This window comes from Melospiza georgiana, chromosome 10, assembly GCF_028018845.1.
Source record: "Melospiza georgiana isolate bMelGeo1 chromosome 10, bMelGeo1.pri, whole genome shotgun sequence".
NCBI lineage: Eukaryota > Metazoa > Chordata > Aves > Passeriformes > Passerellidae > Melospiza > Melospiza georgiana.
Window position 1 is genome coordinate 12,176,191 of NC_080439.1, and position 18,878 is coordinate 12,195,068.

The following is an 18,878-nucleotide window of genomic DNA, read 5'->3' on the forward strand; positions in this document are numbered from 1 at the left end:
ACAACCTGGGCACAATTCCCTGCTCAGACATTTCCTCCTGTGGAAGGGCGGGGAGGGTGGGACTGGGCAGAGAAGCTGCCAATGCTGGGATCCCACTGGTGCTGCTGCCCAGCCCCTGCTGGGCACACTCCAGAGGCTGGGCAGGGGGAAGCAGAGCAGCCTTTGGCATCACCCCTAGCCAGACACCCATTCACCCACAGAGCTCCACAGAGCTCCAAAGCCAGCGGGGCAGGTGCAGCTCCTGTGCCCCTGCCCCAGGGGGGCTCACGGGGCTGTGGGGCAGCAGCTCCTCCCTTCAGTGCCCACTGCAGCCCCCCAGCCCTGTGTGTGCCACCTTGGCACTGGGTCACTCCTGTGCACATGAGCTCCTCATCATCTGCCCATTTATCTTTTCCAGCACAATCCACAATTTCAGCATAAATCAGCTCTTTCTCCTGGCTTTGCAGCTCTGTTTGTACCATACAAAGCAGGTGTCCAGGGCAAAGGCTCCCCTCTCCTGGGCCAGCACCTGCATCCTCCCCTGCCAAGCTGAGCCTCTTGGCTCTGTACATGACTCAGCTTTCCCCACAATGCACCATAGGCAATTTTTTACAAGGATGGTTAAAAATACCACAGTTTGATCTTCTTTATGCAAAAGACTGTGACATCTAAGGGAGAAATTAGAAAAAAGCAGGCAAATTTGGCTCTTAACTAAAACTGGACAGCAGCAGAGCACAGCACTCTGCTAGGGGCCTCCTTCACAGCATTGTGCTGCTCCCAGGGAGCTTCTGCGTGTGAAATGAATGGGCTCAGCTGCTCTCCCCACTTCTGGAATTTGGAGAAATTAGTATGCACCTTACTGTGTTATACAGTCTGAGCCCAGATGGTGTGTAGAAGGAGCCCTGAGAGCTCGGTGCATGCCCATGTGATGGGCAGTGTGCTCTGGGCAGCCTGGTGGCAGTGCTGGGACCCCAGGGTGTCACTGACATCCCAGTGGCCTCCCACAGCTGACAGCTGCAGGGGGTGTCTGCAGTGTGGGCCCCATGGGACAAATGCCTTCCCTGGGCCTGTGTGGGTCAGCCACAAGCCCTGCTGCTGGCCACAGCACTGATTTAGCTCTGGTCAGGTCCACCCTGCTCTGGCAGCACCAGAAGTTGCTATTCTACAAGCAACTATAAAGGGCTCGAGCACTAGGACAGTATCAATTGTGGTTTTCTGACAATGGTTCCACAAAAAGCAAAGTTATTTTCAGAAGGGTAAAAGCAGCCCAGACCATTATATTTAATTCATGTCCGCCCACAGCCCTCTGCTCTGCTGAGCACAGTGGCACTTCAGACTCCATGTCCTGCCCTAGATGTGACTTTGGGGACAGGGTGACTTCACTTTCTAGTGTTGCTGCTCCTCCAGGAGGAACTCTGGCTGCAGGAGGTCTCCCCCACCATGCCCTGCCACCCTCCCATGCCACTCTGGGCACCCATGTGCACCCTGCCTGGTGCAGCCACAGGCATGTCCCCAGCATCCTGCCCCACATCCTGCCCAGTGAGCCTGCACAGGATGCTCTGGGCTCCTGCTGAGCTGCCCACACCAGCAGAGCAGGGTGGGCATCGCTCCCTGTGAGGGATATGGAAGTGAAACTGGGAAAAAGACACTCATCACCTCTGGACACCTGGCTCCAGGTCAGCCTCCCACACCCTCTTGTCTGTGTCTTTGGGATTGGGAGCTGAAAGGATAGCCAGAAAATCTTGAAATACTTCTAGGCCCCATGTTGGACAGTGGTTTCTGAGCCTTTGCTTCTTTTTCACTCCTAGAATCAGGCAGTGTGGTCCCTTTGCAGAGAGGCTTGGCTGAGCACAGGCTGCAGAAACTCCTGGGCAGGAGGAGCTGCAGAACTGCAGACACCAGTAACTTCATATTGGAGACCAGAGAGTCATTTTTCAGGATTTGTACATGATGCTACCAGCCCAAATCCACCTGACACATTTATTCATTAAGAACCCGGTACTGTGTTTTTATGACAAATGTATGACTGCCTTGGCACTCACTATTCAGCCCAGCATTATATAAAATCTTCCCTTATTATGATTATTTGATAATCCAGCCTATTACACACAGCTCTTCAGGGAAGGAGAGGATGAAACACTGTGAATTTTATATCCTCTTTGTTATTTGCTGGTAAAACTTCACCAGAGCAATGACTGGTGAAAGAAATTTAGTGGCATCTGCTGAAAAATATTTGAGGTTTAAAAGTAAATGACTCATGATAGGGTATTTCATTACATTTGCTTTAATAATGCTGACTTCTTCTATTTCCTATTTTTGCAACATTGGCTGCTTTGAAAATGTGAAACACTGAGGTGTGTCAGCACAGGCAGGTTTGCTGGCCTCCAGTTTCTCTTCCACCACGTGGAATTTTCTTCTAGATCTGTTCCTGCATCTTTTCCAGGTGAAATCTTTTTGACCTGGAAAATTTATTATCTGGTGAATCTTATGCCAGTTTTCCTATCCTTTTGCCTAACTTGGGAATCAAGCTGCTAACTTGGGGTTGCCAGCCTTCTTATTTGACACTGGCACAGTGTTGGCATCCTCCCTCCCTTCTGCACAGGTGTTCCAGTGAATTCCCATTATGTAACTGGAACACACTCCAGCCCTGCTGCACTCCAGGCACTGCTCTTTCCCTTATGCAGAGTGCAGTGGTTTACAATGCCATGACATCTTTATGTCTATTCCAATTACTGAACAAAAATTGTTACTGGACACCTTTGCTTTTCTGTAGCACCAAGAGTTGCCCAAACTGCTGAGCACAGATGCTGCAGAGTTGCAAGATTTCCTTTGTTCCCAGGAGAGGGTGTGAACGTGGCTGATCCTCCTCAGCTGCACCACCCTGGTCCATAACCTGAAGCTGCTTTAATCCCTGGTGATTCCCCAGGGCTGATGCCCAGCATCTGCCCCAGCTGCAGGGGGCTGATGGAGCACAGGCCAAGGGTGGTTCAAGGCCAGAGCTGTGGCTCAGGGGTGCAGCCTGGCTCTGCAGGATGCAGTCAGGCAGAGCACAGCCTGGCATTGGGCCATGCAGCCCACCTGCCTGCTCTGCACCAGTGCTTCCCCTGCCTGTGCCCACAGAGCAGCTGCTGAAGTGGGTGCTCCTGGTGAGCCCACTGAGGGCTTGGCATGAGCAGCAAGCAGGGAGATCCCAGCCTGCTCTCCCTCCCAGCATGGTGCTTGGCTTCAGCAAGGAGGGGAACTGGGGGACGTGCTGCATCCCAGATCACCTTCCTGCTCACCTCAGCTCTTCTCTGTCCCCTTGGGTTATGCCCTTCTAAATGTGCACTACCCAGCATCTACCAGTGATGATTTTTCTTCCCATTTTATTACCTACTGCTCCATATCAGCCACATTTTCTTCACACAGGCTCCACATTTCCCTCTCCTGAACAGCTCAGCATCAGTGGCAGGTTCTGCCATGTCACCATTATACCCTATTTTCCAGATAATGGTTTCTATTGCAGGACCATAGGACCTGTCAGGTCAGCTGAGCATCCTTTACCTGGCCAGCTCCCCATTCCACAGCTGAGGGGCCCAATCTCACATGCCATTCCTTTTTTTCCCTACTGCTGCTGGTGTTTTTAAGAATTCTGTATAAAAATCCCTTCTCCCTTGAGCTCAGCTGATTATGTTGGAAGGAGATGTCTTTGCTGTGTTCCCAAGGTAGCCAGAGAAGTCCTCCAGCACAGAAAAGAAATGAGTTTGAAAGGAAAAAGCATGTAGGGAAAAAAATGCACCTATTTTTCCCTGACACATTGCCTAGAGCCCCATGTGCCACAGGGCATCCAGAAGTGATTTATTCCCTAAACTGATCCTGTCCTTAGGACCTGAAGGTATCTGTTTATCCTGACCAGCTCCAAGGAGGGGATGTGTTGTGACAAAGGCCACAAACATTTCATCAGCTGCAAAATGCACTAAGAGCAAGAGGTCTGTAGGTGGTAAATGGAGACAGTTCATGCAGTGCCTTCTGAGAACAGGGCTCTGCTGGCAGCCTGTGGCTTGCACAGCTTCAGGATTGTCCCCAGCAGGGTCACAAATTGCTGCTAAACGATGGCTGACCAGGAGCAGGAGGAGAAGCTGGCACTGGAGCTGTGCTGGAGAAGACTGACACCAGGACAAGCACCCTGCCAGGGCTGCATGGTGCCAAATCCATCAGGAATGAGCCAGGAGAAAGAGCTCAAAGGTGCCCATCTGTTCTGAGGGGAGTTGGAACCCCAGGGCATCGTTTTCTACCTGCCACAACAGCAAAATCTGCCCCACAAAAAACCACATCTGGCTCTCAGGAACACCCCACAAATGGCTGAGCAATGGTGGGCAATGCCAAAGCTTCCTGCACGTCCAGACCTGTGGCTCAGGCTCTGCTTTGTTACAGCTTTTTCTTCAGGTAGGCAAACTGTCTAAATTAACACTGAGACTTTTGGTACAATGCAGCTAATGCCTATGAAATACCTCAGGAAGGTAATTTGCTCCGAGTGCTTCCCTGGTTAGCAGCTGATTAGTGAATAAATAATTTCCAGAGGAGAACTGGACAAAGCAAACCCTGCTGGCAATGAAAAGGCTACAGGACCGGGCAGCAATTTCTTTGCAATTAGCAATGAAATCTGCAGAGGCTTGTGATGGTCAGAAATAGAGCTACTGAAAACCTGGCTGAAATATCTACAGGTGCTGGGGAATGTGTCCCTCAAGGCTCTGCAAAGCTTTTGAGGAAACGCTCCCAAAACATTGCAGCACGCTAATAAAATCTGCATTAAAAGGAAATGCAGGCAGTTGCTGACCCGTGTCCCAGGCTTACTGCTCTTTTCTTTTTTGCCTTTTTCTGTGTCCCTCAGGACAGATTTCACGCTGCCCATGGCTCTGTTGAAGGCAGAGGGGTGGTTCTGGCGCCTGCCTGCTCTGCTGCTGCCAGGCATTTCTCAGCAAAGGCAAAATAATAGGTTGGCTTTTTATTTTTTTGGTTTGTAAAGTCAGGAACTCCATCTTAGCGCTGCAGCCCGTTGTTAGGCTTTGTGTTATTCTTGGCACGCTGACCGAAGTGCGCTCAGTTTGAATAGCAGAGCTGAAAAGTAAATACTGTATCCTCTGGGATCCGTGGAGAGGGAGGGCGGGGATATTCCTTAATGGAGCACCCCAGCGCCTGTTTGGGTTAGGCTCACACTAATTGCTCCCTAGGTGAGTTTATACTAACAATTGATTATTTCAAATGGGAAAGAAGTACAAATGAGTAAGAGAATAAACACTGATGGTGTTACGAAACACAGGAGAGGAGAGCAAAAATCTCATGCAGCTCCAGGACAGGGCTGGAAGCAAAGCTGGGCAGAAAATCATAAATACTGTTTTCTGTACACGTAACTTCTCATGAATGCTGAGTGACATAGAAATTGAATTTCCCCCTAAAGCTTAAGCTAAAGAGATATTTTCCAAAGCCCAGTCTTCTACAAAGGAGACCCCCTTGCTCTCCCATCTCCTTTTCCACCCTGGAAAAACATGGGGATCTTGACATGAGCAGCACTTAGCTGTGAGCCAGCAGGTGAGAAGACAAGGAGCAGGAATCTGTCATGGAGGAGCTCTGGGCTGAGTAACCTGAGGATAAAGCCCACCATATCCTTGCAGAGACCCTGCCGGGCCCACTGCAGCCCTCCCATGGGCTCCAACACTTTGTGCCCCATCCCTTGCCACCAGCCAGTGCAGGTGGGACTGCTCTCCCGCTCCCCACAGCTGTGTCCCCCCACTGCTGTGTGTCACAGCAGTGTGCCCACACTTGCCACTCACCAAGGGCTGCCTTTAGCCTGCTGCATGTCCAGAAGCGCTCCAGCCAGACCATGAGCAGGCTCTGGAGTCTGCAGATGTCCTTTGCTAGGCAGGGGAACAGTGATGGCCCAAGGACACGGTGCCAGCCCTCTGGAGGTGAGGAGCTGCCTGTCAGTCCTGTGCTGCTGCTGCTGCAGGGTCACCACAGCAAATCCCCAGTGCCCAGGGGCAAACTGGTGCTGTTTGATGGTTTTGGGGCATATTTCACCATGATTGTACTGGCAGCTGCTAAGTGCTGGCTGTCCTGGCCTTGGGGCAGCATCACAGAGGATGCTCAGGTCAGAATGTGTGGGCCTGGAGCAACACCTGTCTGAGGATGGGCTGCAGCAGGAGAGTGCAAGAGGGCCAAGAAGGGTTGGGAAGGAGAGTCCCCATTCTTCAGGAACTGAGGGAAATGCAGCTGACTGGGCACGTAGTGCGGGAATCTGTGCCTGTGGGGATGAGGGCTCCTGGGCAGGCGGTGCCCTAAGGGACACACAGCAAGCTCTGCTCCTGCCCTACAGCACAGCCGGGGGCAGCACCCTCCCAAAGGCTGCACGAGTCAGCCCAGGCTGCCACGGCCTCTCTGAGCTGAGCTCATTAGCGCCTGCAATCAGCAGGGCATGAAGGGGAGATAATTACACAGCGAGCACGGCTAGGCTACGTGCGGGCTCTATAAATAGCACGGTGCGGCCCTCGCTGCCCGCCGCGCTCCCTCAGGGCCCGGGGCCGGCGGCGCTGTGAGGGGAGCTGGGCCTCGGGGCTCTCTCTGCTGCCTGGGAAAAAACCAATAAAGCTCAATTAAACGTTTCATTTAACTACGCTTTTCCTAGCTGAAAAAAACCCGCAGTGAGTTCCCCAGTGGACTCTGATTTTGAACCAAAAAAAAAAAAAAAAGGAATTGATTTTTGGAAAAACTCCTAAGCAAAAGGTTTCAGCCTGGGGCGATAGTGGCCACATGCAGGTGTTCCCCCACAAACACTCTGGGACTCCACAGTGAGGGAGAAGCGCTCCTAACCCTACAGAGAGCATCCCCTGGCTGCAGGTAGAGAGCACAATGCCTGGCCCAGCTGCAGGGATGGCAGTGGGGCAGGGAGGGCACCTGGCCCCACACAGCCCTGTCTCCCAAGGTGTCACCCTGCAGCACCCATCATGGTCCTTTGGGCCAGCCCTGACACCCACAGCCACCCCCGAGCTGCTCAGTACCCAGTAAAAGCCATGTTTGCTCATCACCCCACCCCTCCCCAGTGCTGGTGACACAAGCAGCCTGGCCTGTATTTCCAGCATGGCCCTTTCCAAACTGATGGCAAGGTCCTGCCCTGGCATGTGAAACCCCATGTCACTGGTGCCCCTAGTGTGCCCTGACCAGTAAACACCAGTAATGCTCCTCATCCTTCAGGGTGCATGACTTGGCTGCAAAACAAGGTGATCCAACCTCACCACGCAAGGCAAGGCAGCATGGTTTAATCACCTCTTTGCTGTTCCTTCCCTGGGGATGAGAAAATACTTGAAGACAAGGTTTTGTGCTATTTGGAAATGGATTGATTCAACACATCAGAGAGGGCAGGGCTCAGGATGCAGCCCATACCACAGCCTGTTGTCTCTGCATATCAGTTTGAGGGAGGAGAGCCTTTTCCCCAGTGAGTTCATTCATGGGCACGGGGGAAGGAGCCCAGGACACTCCTGCCACATATATGGTGTGTTCTGTTATCAGGCTAAGACACAATCACCTCCCCACGCCTCTCTTGCACATGCACATTACACAGATGCACACACAGAGTGTGAAACAAGCTGGGCTGGGCTGGAGGTGGTTAATGTTAATGAGCCATGGGCTGGAGATGGTTAGTGAGCTGTGCACGTCCCTGACACAGACCTGTGCAGCCAGCCAGGCTCACTGAGGCAGCATTTATTCAAGGAACAGCATGCTCAGCCTGAAGCTCACTCATTCATAGCACAGGCAGCTCCCAGCTCCCTCCAAACCAACCCTGGCTATGGTGGTGATGATCTTTAAAAATCCAGCTTGTTTATTTGCATTACTCACATGGGACAGATGTGGGATAAGCTATGTGGGCCACCACACTCAACTGCCCAGCAGATACACATCAGCTACTTTTTACACATGATAAGTGCAGGAAACCTCCTGTTGCACAGGACTTCAGTTGTGCCGCAGAAAAACAGCCAAGCGTATCTGATATCTGCAGCTTTATTCTTGTATAAAAGGTTAAAGGCAAAACTAGAAAAATGAAACTATTGCTACACAGTCACTGAACACTTCTAGGACAACATAGGGCAGTAAAGCTTTTATTGCTCAGAAGAACCGACAGAAGGCTTTAAAGCTTATCTAGCAGTCAATTTTTGTTTGTAAGTAACCCAATTTAAAGCAGCTTTTCAGTCTTTAAAGCCCTCTCACCTTTCTGGAATGCTTCAAAAGGAAGATGACCTGAGGACAGTGTCTGCTCTCCAGAGGGACCAGACCAACTCTCTGCATGAGGTGCAGAAATGGGCCACCAAGGAATGACAAATGAAACCCAGCTGCCCACTGGGCACCCCTGCTGACCATCAGACAAGGCAAAGCTGCACAGCACCCAGGGAGCTGGGCCCTGCCCAGTGCAAAAGCAGCGGTCTCTGATGGTCCCTAGGCAGTTCCCATGCCCCAGCAGTTGAGGCACAGATGGGCACCAGATGGGCACCATGGACTTGGCCAAGCAGAGTCAGGAGCCGAGCCCTGGATACAGTGGCTGTGGAGGTCCTGTTCCAACAACTGAACTGCCCTTCCTCTTGGAGGGTGAGGCTACAGGCAGTGGGATATTGAATGCTCTTGGGATCCCTAGATTCCCCTGGGTTATGCTGGATCAGAGCTGGTCACCCTTCCTGAGGGACTGTTAGTGCAGCCACTATGGCCCTGCTGCAGTCAGAGCTGCCCCTGGGGACAGTGGGTGCCTCAGTCTTCAGGGATGGGGGTGTTGCAGTTGCCATGGTAAATTCTGACCTGCCCCTCACACCGGAAGTACTGGTCAAACACATCACTGTATCCATGGTCCCTCCACCACGTGCACAGCTGCCGGTTCCACGTGCAGTCAAGCACATGGAAAAGCTCTGGATGCTCCATCCCCACCATAGTGAAGAAATCCTGGTCCCCAAGGTGGCCCTTGAAGTGGTACTTCTCTGTCAGCTTCTGCACCATGGTGGGCTCCAGCAGCTGGTTGTAGAGCTTGGATTGCCTCATGGCTTCCAGGTTCAGGAGCAGGACACCACTGTTGAAGCCTGGCAGCCCATCAGGAGGGGGCTCCCCCACTTTGGTTTGGGGGTTCTCACGGCGATACTGCCAGAAGGTGTGCCTGGAAAGAGAGGAAGAACAGGCACAGGGATGTCAGGGAGGGCAGCCTGAAGAGCAGCCACCTCAAGTCTGGGCAGGTCTGGATCACAGCAAGGATCTACCACCCACCCAAGGGATCTCACCATGCTTGTCTTCTGTCTGGAGACACCCAGCCTCTCAGAACAGCCAGTGCTTCACAGGCCTCCTTTCTCTCCATCCCCCTGCACAGGATATTGACCAGACTTCAAACCACACTGCTTTACCATCTCCCAAAGCCTCCTTTGTTTGTACCAGCATCATTCTAGTGAATCAAGTGGACACAGGATCGTGTGACTGCTCACACGGCTGTGCAGAGAGACAAAACCACATCCCCAGTGCCTTGGGTGAACCACCACAAGTGTCCTAATTTCAATTACTAAGCAAGCAGCCCAGAAATTTCTTTGGCTCCTTCCTCAGTCCTGTGTCAGAGAACATACCTCACCATCCTGGCTACTTGCAGGAATTGAATTAATCCCATGCTATTCCCCAAGCAGCTGGATCTGCCCTCCAAAACTGCTCCCATTCAGTCTGAAAGTCTTCTTCCCTCAAACAGCATCCTCTGCTGCAAAGCTGAGCACCTGACAGCAGTCTGAGCCTGTTGTGTCAGAGGAGGGCAGCAGGAACCCATGACCCCACCACTGTCTCACAGCCCAGGACTGCCAGCACTGTCCTCTCCTTCCAGCCCTCACACTTAACATGAAGTTACAGAAGGAACTTTTACACCTTGCTGTGAAAATGTCAAGGAGAAACACTGTTAGAAAGAATAAGGCAAGCCTGCCACTGGATCCTCTTCAAACCTGTCAGACACCACCCAAGTCTCCATGCAGCTCAAGGCAACAAGAACTGGGTAGATTTAACACCCAAATGTTTAAAGTGGTCCCATGCTTGGAAGCTGAAGCTGAACTCCCTCAGATGTAAGAACGTGCAGGGACATTTGCCCCTGGGACAGCTCCAGAGGCAATGCTCTCCACTGTAAACATTTAAATTTAAATTTTTCTTCTAAGAAGCCATGTTGAGCTCCCACAGGCTCTTGCTCAGGCATCAGACTATCAAATCCATCCTTCTGGCCTGTGATCTGGGTCGCAGCACAGTGAGACTGGCCAAGGTGACAGTCAGGATAACACCATTACCAGCAGAATTATTCCAGCAGAAATGGTATCTATTTTTTTTTCCTATTTTTTTTTTCTCAGCAGAAATGTGGATCTGTTAATGATGTCAACTGTGAATATCTTTTTTACTTCCTGATCTGGAGAACCACAAGCATCAAGCAGCATCACTTCCTTAAAACTTTCCATTAAAGCACAGATATTTCCCACTTCATTAAAGGTCTTTACACCACTCTATTCCACCTGATTCAGAACAGAAAGGGTTTTTCCCAGTGCCACTTTTCCATGGAAGGAGGGCTCAGTCTTGAAGCAGTCCTAGGGAAGGGGAGTGGAGGACAGGCTGCCTCATCAGAGCTCATGGGCAGCAGTGCTCATTGGATCTATAGGGTGGGGAAAGGATAAAGGGCTCTGCCTCTGCAAAGAGCAGCTGTGTCTTGAGGACAGGCAAAGACAACTCATGGATGGGTTGCTCCTTAGAAAAGGGAGGCAAAACACTCTCCATGCAGCATCACAGGGAAGCTCACCCTGCGAAGCCCAGCCATGCACCAATCAGCCTTCTGAAGTGTTCAGATCCAGGGAGTGGCTCAAGCCCACCTCTGCATCCTCTGCTCTCTGCTTCTCCCAGGCAGTGCCAAGAAAGCCATCCCCCTGCCCAGACCATTATGTTGGAAGCTGACAGGAGGGAGAGTGTGAGCAGTGCCACAGAGGGGAGCACATTTCCAGCTCCACAGCAGTGAAGCTGATTCCTTTCACATTCTTACCTCCAAACACATGCTGCTCAAGCTAAGGGACAAGATTACAGCCACTGCAAGCAGCCAGGACAAAAAAATTGCACCCAGGCCCTTGGCATTGCCAGGCCATGGTGGGGCTAAAGCAAATCTGTATAACATCACTCAGTTTTTCAGCAGTGCTGCTCCCCAGATGACTTGTGGATGGCTGATAATGTGCCCTTTTCTACAGGAAGAGGAGATAGCCTGACAAGCAGCAATTGTTCAGCCCTTCCTCCCAGCACTGGCTGTGACAGGGCTGTCCTCCCCCATCCATGTGCGGGGTGTGGGGCTGGCAGAGAGGGCAGGGCCATCCGCAGGCAGCGATGCTGAGGTGACATCCAGGATGTGATGAGCTGCAGGTGGCTCTGCAGTGCCCATGGTTTGGGATCCTGCTCACAGCTGAGCACAACAGCCTTGCCACTGCTGAGTTCAGGCCAACCAAGGGAAAGGTATCCTGGCAGGGCCACTGGCAGCAGCTGTTTAGACAGGATTTTTCTTGGCTTTTGTCTTTCAAGCAGGTTTTGGTCTCTGTCCTGCCAGGACAGAGAAGAGCATGGCTGAAAGGCACCTCCACCCAGTTAGAAGTGGAAGGAGTGACGATTATAAGAGCATTGTTTTCTTCAGAGGAGATGGGGCTGGAAAAGAACAACAACCAGCCAAACACCTGACACAGCCTGTACCCACTCCACTCTGTCCTGCCTCACATCCCCCCTTGGCACTCACCTCAAATTTTGGCAAAACATAGAGGCAAAACTCCAGGGGCTGGAAGAGCTTGCTGCCAGGATGTGCCCTCGAGATAATCATCAAGGAACTGAACCCCAGCTGGAGGCAATGGAAATGTCTCCCTGACCCAAGCCCCTGGAGTGGCTGGGACCTCCCTGGGAACAGGCAGCTCAGGCAGGGCAGTGTGCCCTCCTCTCTGTGCCCCCAGCAGCAAAAGCCTGGGCAGGAAGGCAGCCCCACCAGGATGCAATGGAGCAGGAAGCTGTTAGCCAGGAGAAAGGGAGGAGAAAGGAAGAGGAGGCATTTGGGGCTTTTGTTAACTGCTCTAACCCATCTAGATGGGAGGGGACAGAGGTGACCTGTGGCCCCAGACCCCGTGCCATGGTGCAGGGGAGCCGTGCGGGGCCTGCCGCTAGCGCCCGCCTGCAGCCCCAGCAGGCTTTGCTTTGAGGAGCTGTTTATAAACAGAGGCAGTGTGTGCTAGGAAACATCTGGAGAAGAGCATTTCCAAGCATTCAAACGGCAGGCCCAGGCAGCCCAGATAAAAAATGCTGCTTCCAGCAGGACTTCCCTTGCTGGCCCAGCACAGGGCGCCGCGGCCGCGCCTCCCCTGCCTCGCAGCCCGGCGGTCACGAGCCCCAGCTCACAAAGCTGCCATCACACCCTTCCAAACACCTTCACTGGGGACAGCTGCCAGGCCAGGAGGGACCACTCCAACACCAGCTGTACTCTGCAGGGCCTTCTCCACAGCAAGGGACAAACAAGCGGAGGAAAAACTTTGTTCAAATCTGTGAACTTCCACTCATTTACTTCAGCTCTGGGTTATGAGACAACTTAATGGGATAAGATGGAAACCTCTGGTAAAGCAGCTGGGTGCCTGAGCTGGCAGGAAAGGCAAGATGCAGGGGTTACTGCCAGCTGGGAGACCAGCAGCAAGCTCAAAGCACTTGCCCCACAAGCAGTAGACTGGGCTTGTGTGCCTGTCCCCATCTGATGTTCAAGAGGCTACAACCCTGCCACACCAGCTGTGCAGCTGCCACTTGGCTTGCTGCTGAGGATGTGCACCTTCCCCATGAATCCACATCTCCAGGAATGCCTCCTCCCACAGGCATATGGGGAATCAAGGAACCAAGTCAAAATGACATGAAGTGAAATGAGATGCCAGGCCAAACCCAGGGTGCCTGTGGTTAGAAGATGCTCCTGGAAGGTTGCAGGGTGCAGTCAGTGTGCACTGCATGAGCCTATGCAGCTGCATGACCTCTCCCTCACCAAAGGGAAAACAAACCAACAGTCATGGAACAAAGCCACAAAAATAGGGAATTTGCAAGAGTCTGGATGTAATAAGCATCCCAGAAAGAGTCAGCTCCTTGTGGAGCTCACTGATTTGCTCCTACCTCTCGCCAAGCGCTGCCAGAGTTTGGGCAGCTGTCGGGGAGAGCAGGATGGGCAGCAGCAGCAGGCCAGCACCTTGAGGATGCCCTTTGTCAGCAAGCCTCTCTCACAGGGGTCAGGGGACCTTGAGCCCCATTCTTGAGCCAGGCATGAGGCTCCTGGAGCAGAAGGGAAGCACGTGCTGCCAGCCATCCCTCTCTGAGCCACTCCGACAGCAGCCCTGCCAGCCCAAACGCCAACTAAAACAAGCGCACGCTCTCGTACCTCCAAATATGCTGTTCAGTTCCTGAGCCAGAACACGGATGGCTGCCGGCGTTATCCCCAGCTGCAGGCACTTACCCAGCTGGCAAACACTACTGCTGCTGTGCAATGAGCAGTGAGGCACAAGTGCACCTTGCTCCCTGCTCTGTGTGCTGCCAGGACTCCCCCAGGGTGGCAGGAGGACACAGCACCTGGCTGTGGTCCCACCAAGCAATCCCTGGCTGAGCTGCCCACCTGGTGGTGCCTGGGACCTGCGGGGCCCCACAGGGCTGCTCAAAGAGGCAGATGGGAAGGGAACCCCCATGTGAAGTATGCAGCGTCCTGATGGGGACAGGGGATGTGCTTGAAATGGGAGAGAGCAAAGGGGAGAACCCTGATAGCAGCTTCGTTCCTGCCTGGAGGGGAGGGTGTGGGCAGTGGGGAGGGGAGAGTGATGGGAATGATGGCCTGGTCCATTCAGGGGGTGATGGTGGCTTTCCCACTTCATCCTTAGCACAAAGTAAGAGCACAGCCAAGAAACCTCCCTGCACCCTTCTCCTCTTGGCTAATCCTCACTGGGGCAAGCAGCTGTCAGATCCTTACCATCACTGTGTTCAGCTGAGATTACCCTGCAGGAAAAGGCCAGCTCCCCTTCCTCCCTCTCCTCCCACCTCCAGAAGACATTGCAGCAATGAAGCAATGGAGGTGAGCCCTTCCAAGTTTTTGCCACACAAAGGGAGGCAACCACCCGGGGCAGCATCCAACCCAGCTCCCTCCTCCTGCCCTGGCAGCTGGACCTCGGCCTGGTGAGCTCAGCGGCTTCACAACAAAGCAGCCCTTGTTGCTAATTGCTTATTTTCCATGTGCAATTGCTAAACCCCTTAAAGAGCCAGGGCAGCAGGTTCAGTACCAGCCCATGCCACAGCACCTGAGCTGAGGCTGAACAGCTTGTGCAATCCAGGAAATCCCAGCTCCACGCTTCTCAGGAGCATCATGTACCCAGTGATGTGCAGTGGCATCACCAACACAGCAATACCCCTTGCCCTGCAGGGGAAAATGTCAACCTGGGGCAAAACAATGCCAATTTCCATCCTGGGGCAAAACAATGCCAATTTCCATCCTGGGACAAAGGGCAGGATGTGCTGGTGTGCACAGCAGGACCACCTTACCCTTCTCTGATGGGTTCAGGGTAAAGGTCCAGCTCAGGCAAGACCTCCAGCCACCCCATGGAAAATACTGATGAAGCAACAGACTGAGCTCTTCAATGAGGACATCAGTAATTCCTTAATAAAAGTCTCACGTAATGCACAAATTATGTCTGTACAGTGCTGGTCCCTACCACAGCCCAGCCAACATGCCAAACTTTTAAAAGGCCTGTATTTAGAGCAGCAAATTGATTCTCACTGATGACATTTCTGTATGGACTTAGTCCAAAAGTGGGAACTCTTAAATGGATGACAAATGACAACTTGTGAACACAACTTGTGAACAAAACCTTTCTTTGGGACAGATTTTCAAGGGTGGCCCTTCCTCGCCATCAAACATTTGTACACCCCATGCCAGTGCTAAAATCATCCTCCAAATACAGGTGGGACCATAAATCCCTGTCTGGGTCACAGCAGTTTCCTTCCATCTATAGAGCAAACAGCACTGGTGGCAGTGCAGAGCAATGACCTGTGCGTGTCAGACCATCTTCTATCAGTACCAGTACAGGAAGGGGGGCAACCCATCCACAGGGACACTGTAGAGCACTGTGGCCCTAATTATTGCTAAAAGAGCAGATTTCTATTAACAACTGTGAATAAATTCTGCTCTGGCAGTGTTCTCTTGCGTGCCTTGGAAGCACAGGCTGCCTTCTCTGGGACACCCTTGCCTGCCAATGGAACTCTTGGGAACAGGGGAGATGCTTCACAGAAGCTCTCCCTTCACAGAAGCTCACCTGCTGCTTAATATAATTACTATTTGTGCTAATCAATGCACAGTTGTGTTTGTCAGATTTCATCCAATTTATACATTGTTTTTAAATGGCATTTCAAGTTTGAATCATAGTGGGAATAAATTGGACAGATCTCACATATTAATGATATTCACAGCTGTAAACAACACAACCCTTTACCTTGTTGGATAATTTTTTAAATCAGAGGTAAAACTGAATTCTTCAAATTAATTCTTCTTCCAGTTCCTTGCAGGTTCTGTTTGTTCTGTAATTTTGGCTGCTTCTTGTCAGCCACTGCCAAACCAATTCCTAGAACCGTTTTCCCCATGCATCGAACAGCAGCACTTGTTACAAATCAAGTCAAAGTCTTGAAATGGTTTAAAATCCAAAGTGCACAGGGTTTGGGGCTTGCAGGACTGTGGGCAGGCAGCATTGACATCACAATGGCACAAATGGCAGGCATAAATTCTCCTGCCTTTACTCCTGAGGGGCCTGGGGAACAGAACCTTTTGTGGAAGCCAGCTCCCTGCTTCCTCAGGGCAAAAGCCCTTGGGAAAAAGTGAAGTCTCCAAGTCAGGGCCACCTGCCTGCATGAAAAGTCCACAAAACCAGGAAAACTCAGACAGGAGGACCTGCCTGCTGGAGATGGTTATCTCCAGTTCTGGAAAGCTCCATTGCAGGCAGCAGCCCACCTGCAGTGTTACATCTTACAACCACCACTGCTGCCTCCGCCAGGGAAAATCCAGCTGCTCCTTGCTCGCAGCTGTCAGCCGTACTTTGGGGTTTTTTTAGATCCCAAGAGAAGGTACAGAATGTACCGTCTCAGCCCAGACTCTCTGACAGCCTGGTCTGGTTATGGATTTAGCATTAGCCTGCTTCCAGCCCAGGATAACTCCTTTCCTCTTCCAACATCTGACAAAGTGACTTAGCGCCAGTGCCGCTGAGCTCCCACAAACACCCAGCACTGCAAGCGCCGCGGCCGGAGCTGCAGCCCTGCTTCCACCCACTAATGGGCTTCTCTGGCTTATTTCAGCAGCTCTCAAACAAACAAAACACATGTCACTGAGCACACAGCACACTTACAGCAGCTCCCACATGATCACAAGCAGAAACAAAGCCTTTCCTTTCTACAAAATAATGTCCTGTTTGAGTTCTTCCCAGGTTTTAGGCAGAGGCAAAGGCGAATGGCCTTGCAGCCACACAGGGACCCAAGTGTCAGCCCTTTGTAGTCTGTAGCTGCCCCTTTGATGTAGATATCCTTTCCTACTGGACAAACATCATTTCCAACACTGTGGATTCCCAAGATGCCTCAAGCTTTAATTAGCTTCTTGACACAGGGCACAGTAGTAAAGATCTCACCAAATAGCAGAAGTGGAAGCCGCAGCCACCCTTCCAGCCCCAGCTGTGTGCATTCCTGGACCTGTGAAGCTCTGGGATTTCTCCTGAGGCCCACCTTCACAGCAGGTATCTTCCTTCTACCTGGAAGGGGTAAAAGCACTCATCTGAGGATCTGTGGGTTAAGTCCTCCCTGTTGCCAGCAGACCATTCCTCCCAAGGAGACCTCCAAAGGGAGCATGATGGGGGCAGTTCTGAGGGCCCCAGGTGGTGCTGGCACACTGTGGGCACCCAGAGGCCACTGCCACTGGCAGTGCCAGCAGCAGCAGTGCTTAGGCAGAGAAGAGGCTGGGATGGGAATGGGAGCAGGGAGCACGGCCTGGCACACGGGGTCAGGCTGAGGCTGCTGAGGGCAGCTGTGCAATCAGTACCACTGCTCTGCTTCCTCTCACGTGCCACCAGTGTGACCCGACCGGTCTAGAACCAGGAAACACAGGAAGAATGGGGCTTAAGCTCTGCCTTCGGTAATCTGAGAGCTTTCAGGACATTTTGGGGAGTGCCACAGTATTTCCTCACCCTGATCCTCTCAACCACAGGGCTGTTTTGAAATGAGGAATCCTATCCCTTTGGCACCTGGCAGCACTGAGTTCATGCGTCTGGGAACAGGTGCTGAGCCAAGCCAGGCTGGCAGGGAGGAACAGGTAGGTCTGGGCTGCACTGGTGTGAGGATGCCATTGTCATGCCCTGATGGAGACCCTGCTATGCCCCAGGTGCAGCCCCAGTGCTCACACCTGCCAGCAGGCTAAGGGGCAGCAGGCCATGCTTCCATCACCAGCCATGGCACAGCTGCACTGCTGAGAGCACGGCTGAGCTGCTCTGCAGGGTCAGGCATGTACCCACACACCCCCAAGGACAGTGCCCTGCTGCCCATCTGGTCGCTCCCATGCAGGCTGCATCTGCAAAGTTTCTCTGCAGGTTTCTTAGCAGGGCTCAAGAGCACCAGAGAGCCTGGACGTCTCAATTTGACCAAGATGTGGCACGGAAGGCTCAGTGCAACATAAATACTTATACAGACCATTATCACTCACTCTATGTAGCCTGGTGAGCAGGATTGGCCAGCACAAATGAGCAGCTGAAATGCTGCAGGGGACAACAGGACTTTTAATTAAGGTTATGACTCTGAAGAAGCACCTCCTTGCATGGAAAACCTTTTGGATGATGCAAACTTTAGATGCAGAGTCTAATCTTTACATCAAAATCACTTCTACTGAAGCCACAGCTCCTGATCTTAGCCACAATGTGAACCCTCTGCAGGCAGACACGTGAGCAGGCATAAGCCAGCCTGGGAAGAGGCTCTTCTGCAGGCCAATATTCAAACAGCAGCCTGGCAGGACAAATCCAGTGCTGCCATAGAAAGCTCAGAGGCATCTAGGAGCCTACTGCACAGTACCAGTGTCCTCAACAACCTCACCACAGTGGCACCTTCTTGTGGGATGAAGTTCTGCCTGTAGCCCCGTCCACAGAGGTGTTGACTGTAGCCCATGTCCCACACTGGATCCAACAGCCACAGGAAGGACAACATGCCTGACCCACGGACAGGGTGCCTCTTTTCCCTGCTGCGGCTGGAGAGACGGAAACCTGATGTGATGCTGGTGGCCTCGGACCTCAGATCACTTCCTGCACATGACATGGGCTCCTGCCACCTCCCCCTCTGCATCCAGGACTCCCTGCCAGACACTGCAGAGCAATCCATGTCCAGCTTCAGCAGGAGCTACTGCTCTCCACAGGCCACTCCAGTTCACCCTGAGTGGCCCCAAAGGACACCAGACACAGACTGGAACAGTTAAATCCCAGCACTGGCCTAGCAGGAGGGCCGGGAGATCCTGTTGCTCAGAGAAATGTGTTTGTCCAAGACAAACAGTGGCCGGGCATTGTTTCAGCATGAGTCAAGCGAGTGGAAACACTCCCGTGCCATCCTGTTTTGCTGTCTGGAGGTTTCCCCTACCTTCAGGATATGCAGACAGGCTCCGGGATGTTTCCGATTCGCTGTTCTCTTACTCCTCCATTTCCTGGAATGTCTGTCTGTGCCCAGCACTGCTCATTGCACCAGTGCAGCAGCCTGAGCCTTCTGCAGCCCCAACCTGTGCCTACAAAGTGCAGCCCATAGCCAGGCAGCCAATGGGCAGCTGATAGAGATGGTGGATTGATCTCCAT

The 18,878-nt window shown here is 52.4% G+C and overlaps 1 protein-coding gene across 4 annotated transcripts in view; it reads right to left on the reverse strand.

Annotated features, from left to right (window-relative positions):
- Nucleotides 1–7,996: 7,996 nt before the first annotated feature.
- XXYLT1 (xyloside xylosyltransferase 1) overlaps nt 7,997–18,878 on the reverse strand; it is a 40,312-nt gene continuing 29,430 nt past the window's right edge. For all 4 annotated transcript variants that reach the window (XM_058031462.1, XM_058031459.1, XM_058031461.1 and 1 more), the window contains exon 4: nt 7,997–9,145. In XM_058031462.1, the coding sequence (XP_057887445.1) occupies nt 8,749–9,145 (397 nt within the window). In that variant the 3' untranslated portion in view covers nt 7,997–8,748. The remainder of the gene's footprint in view (nt 9,146–18,878) is intronic.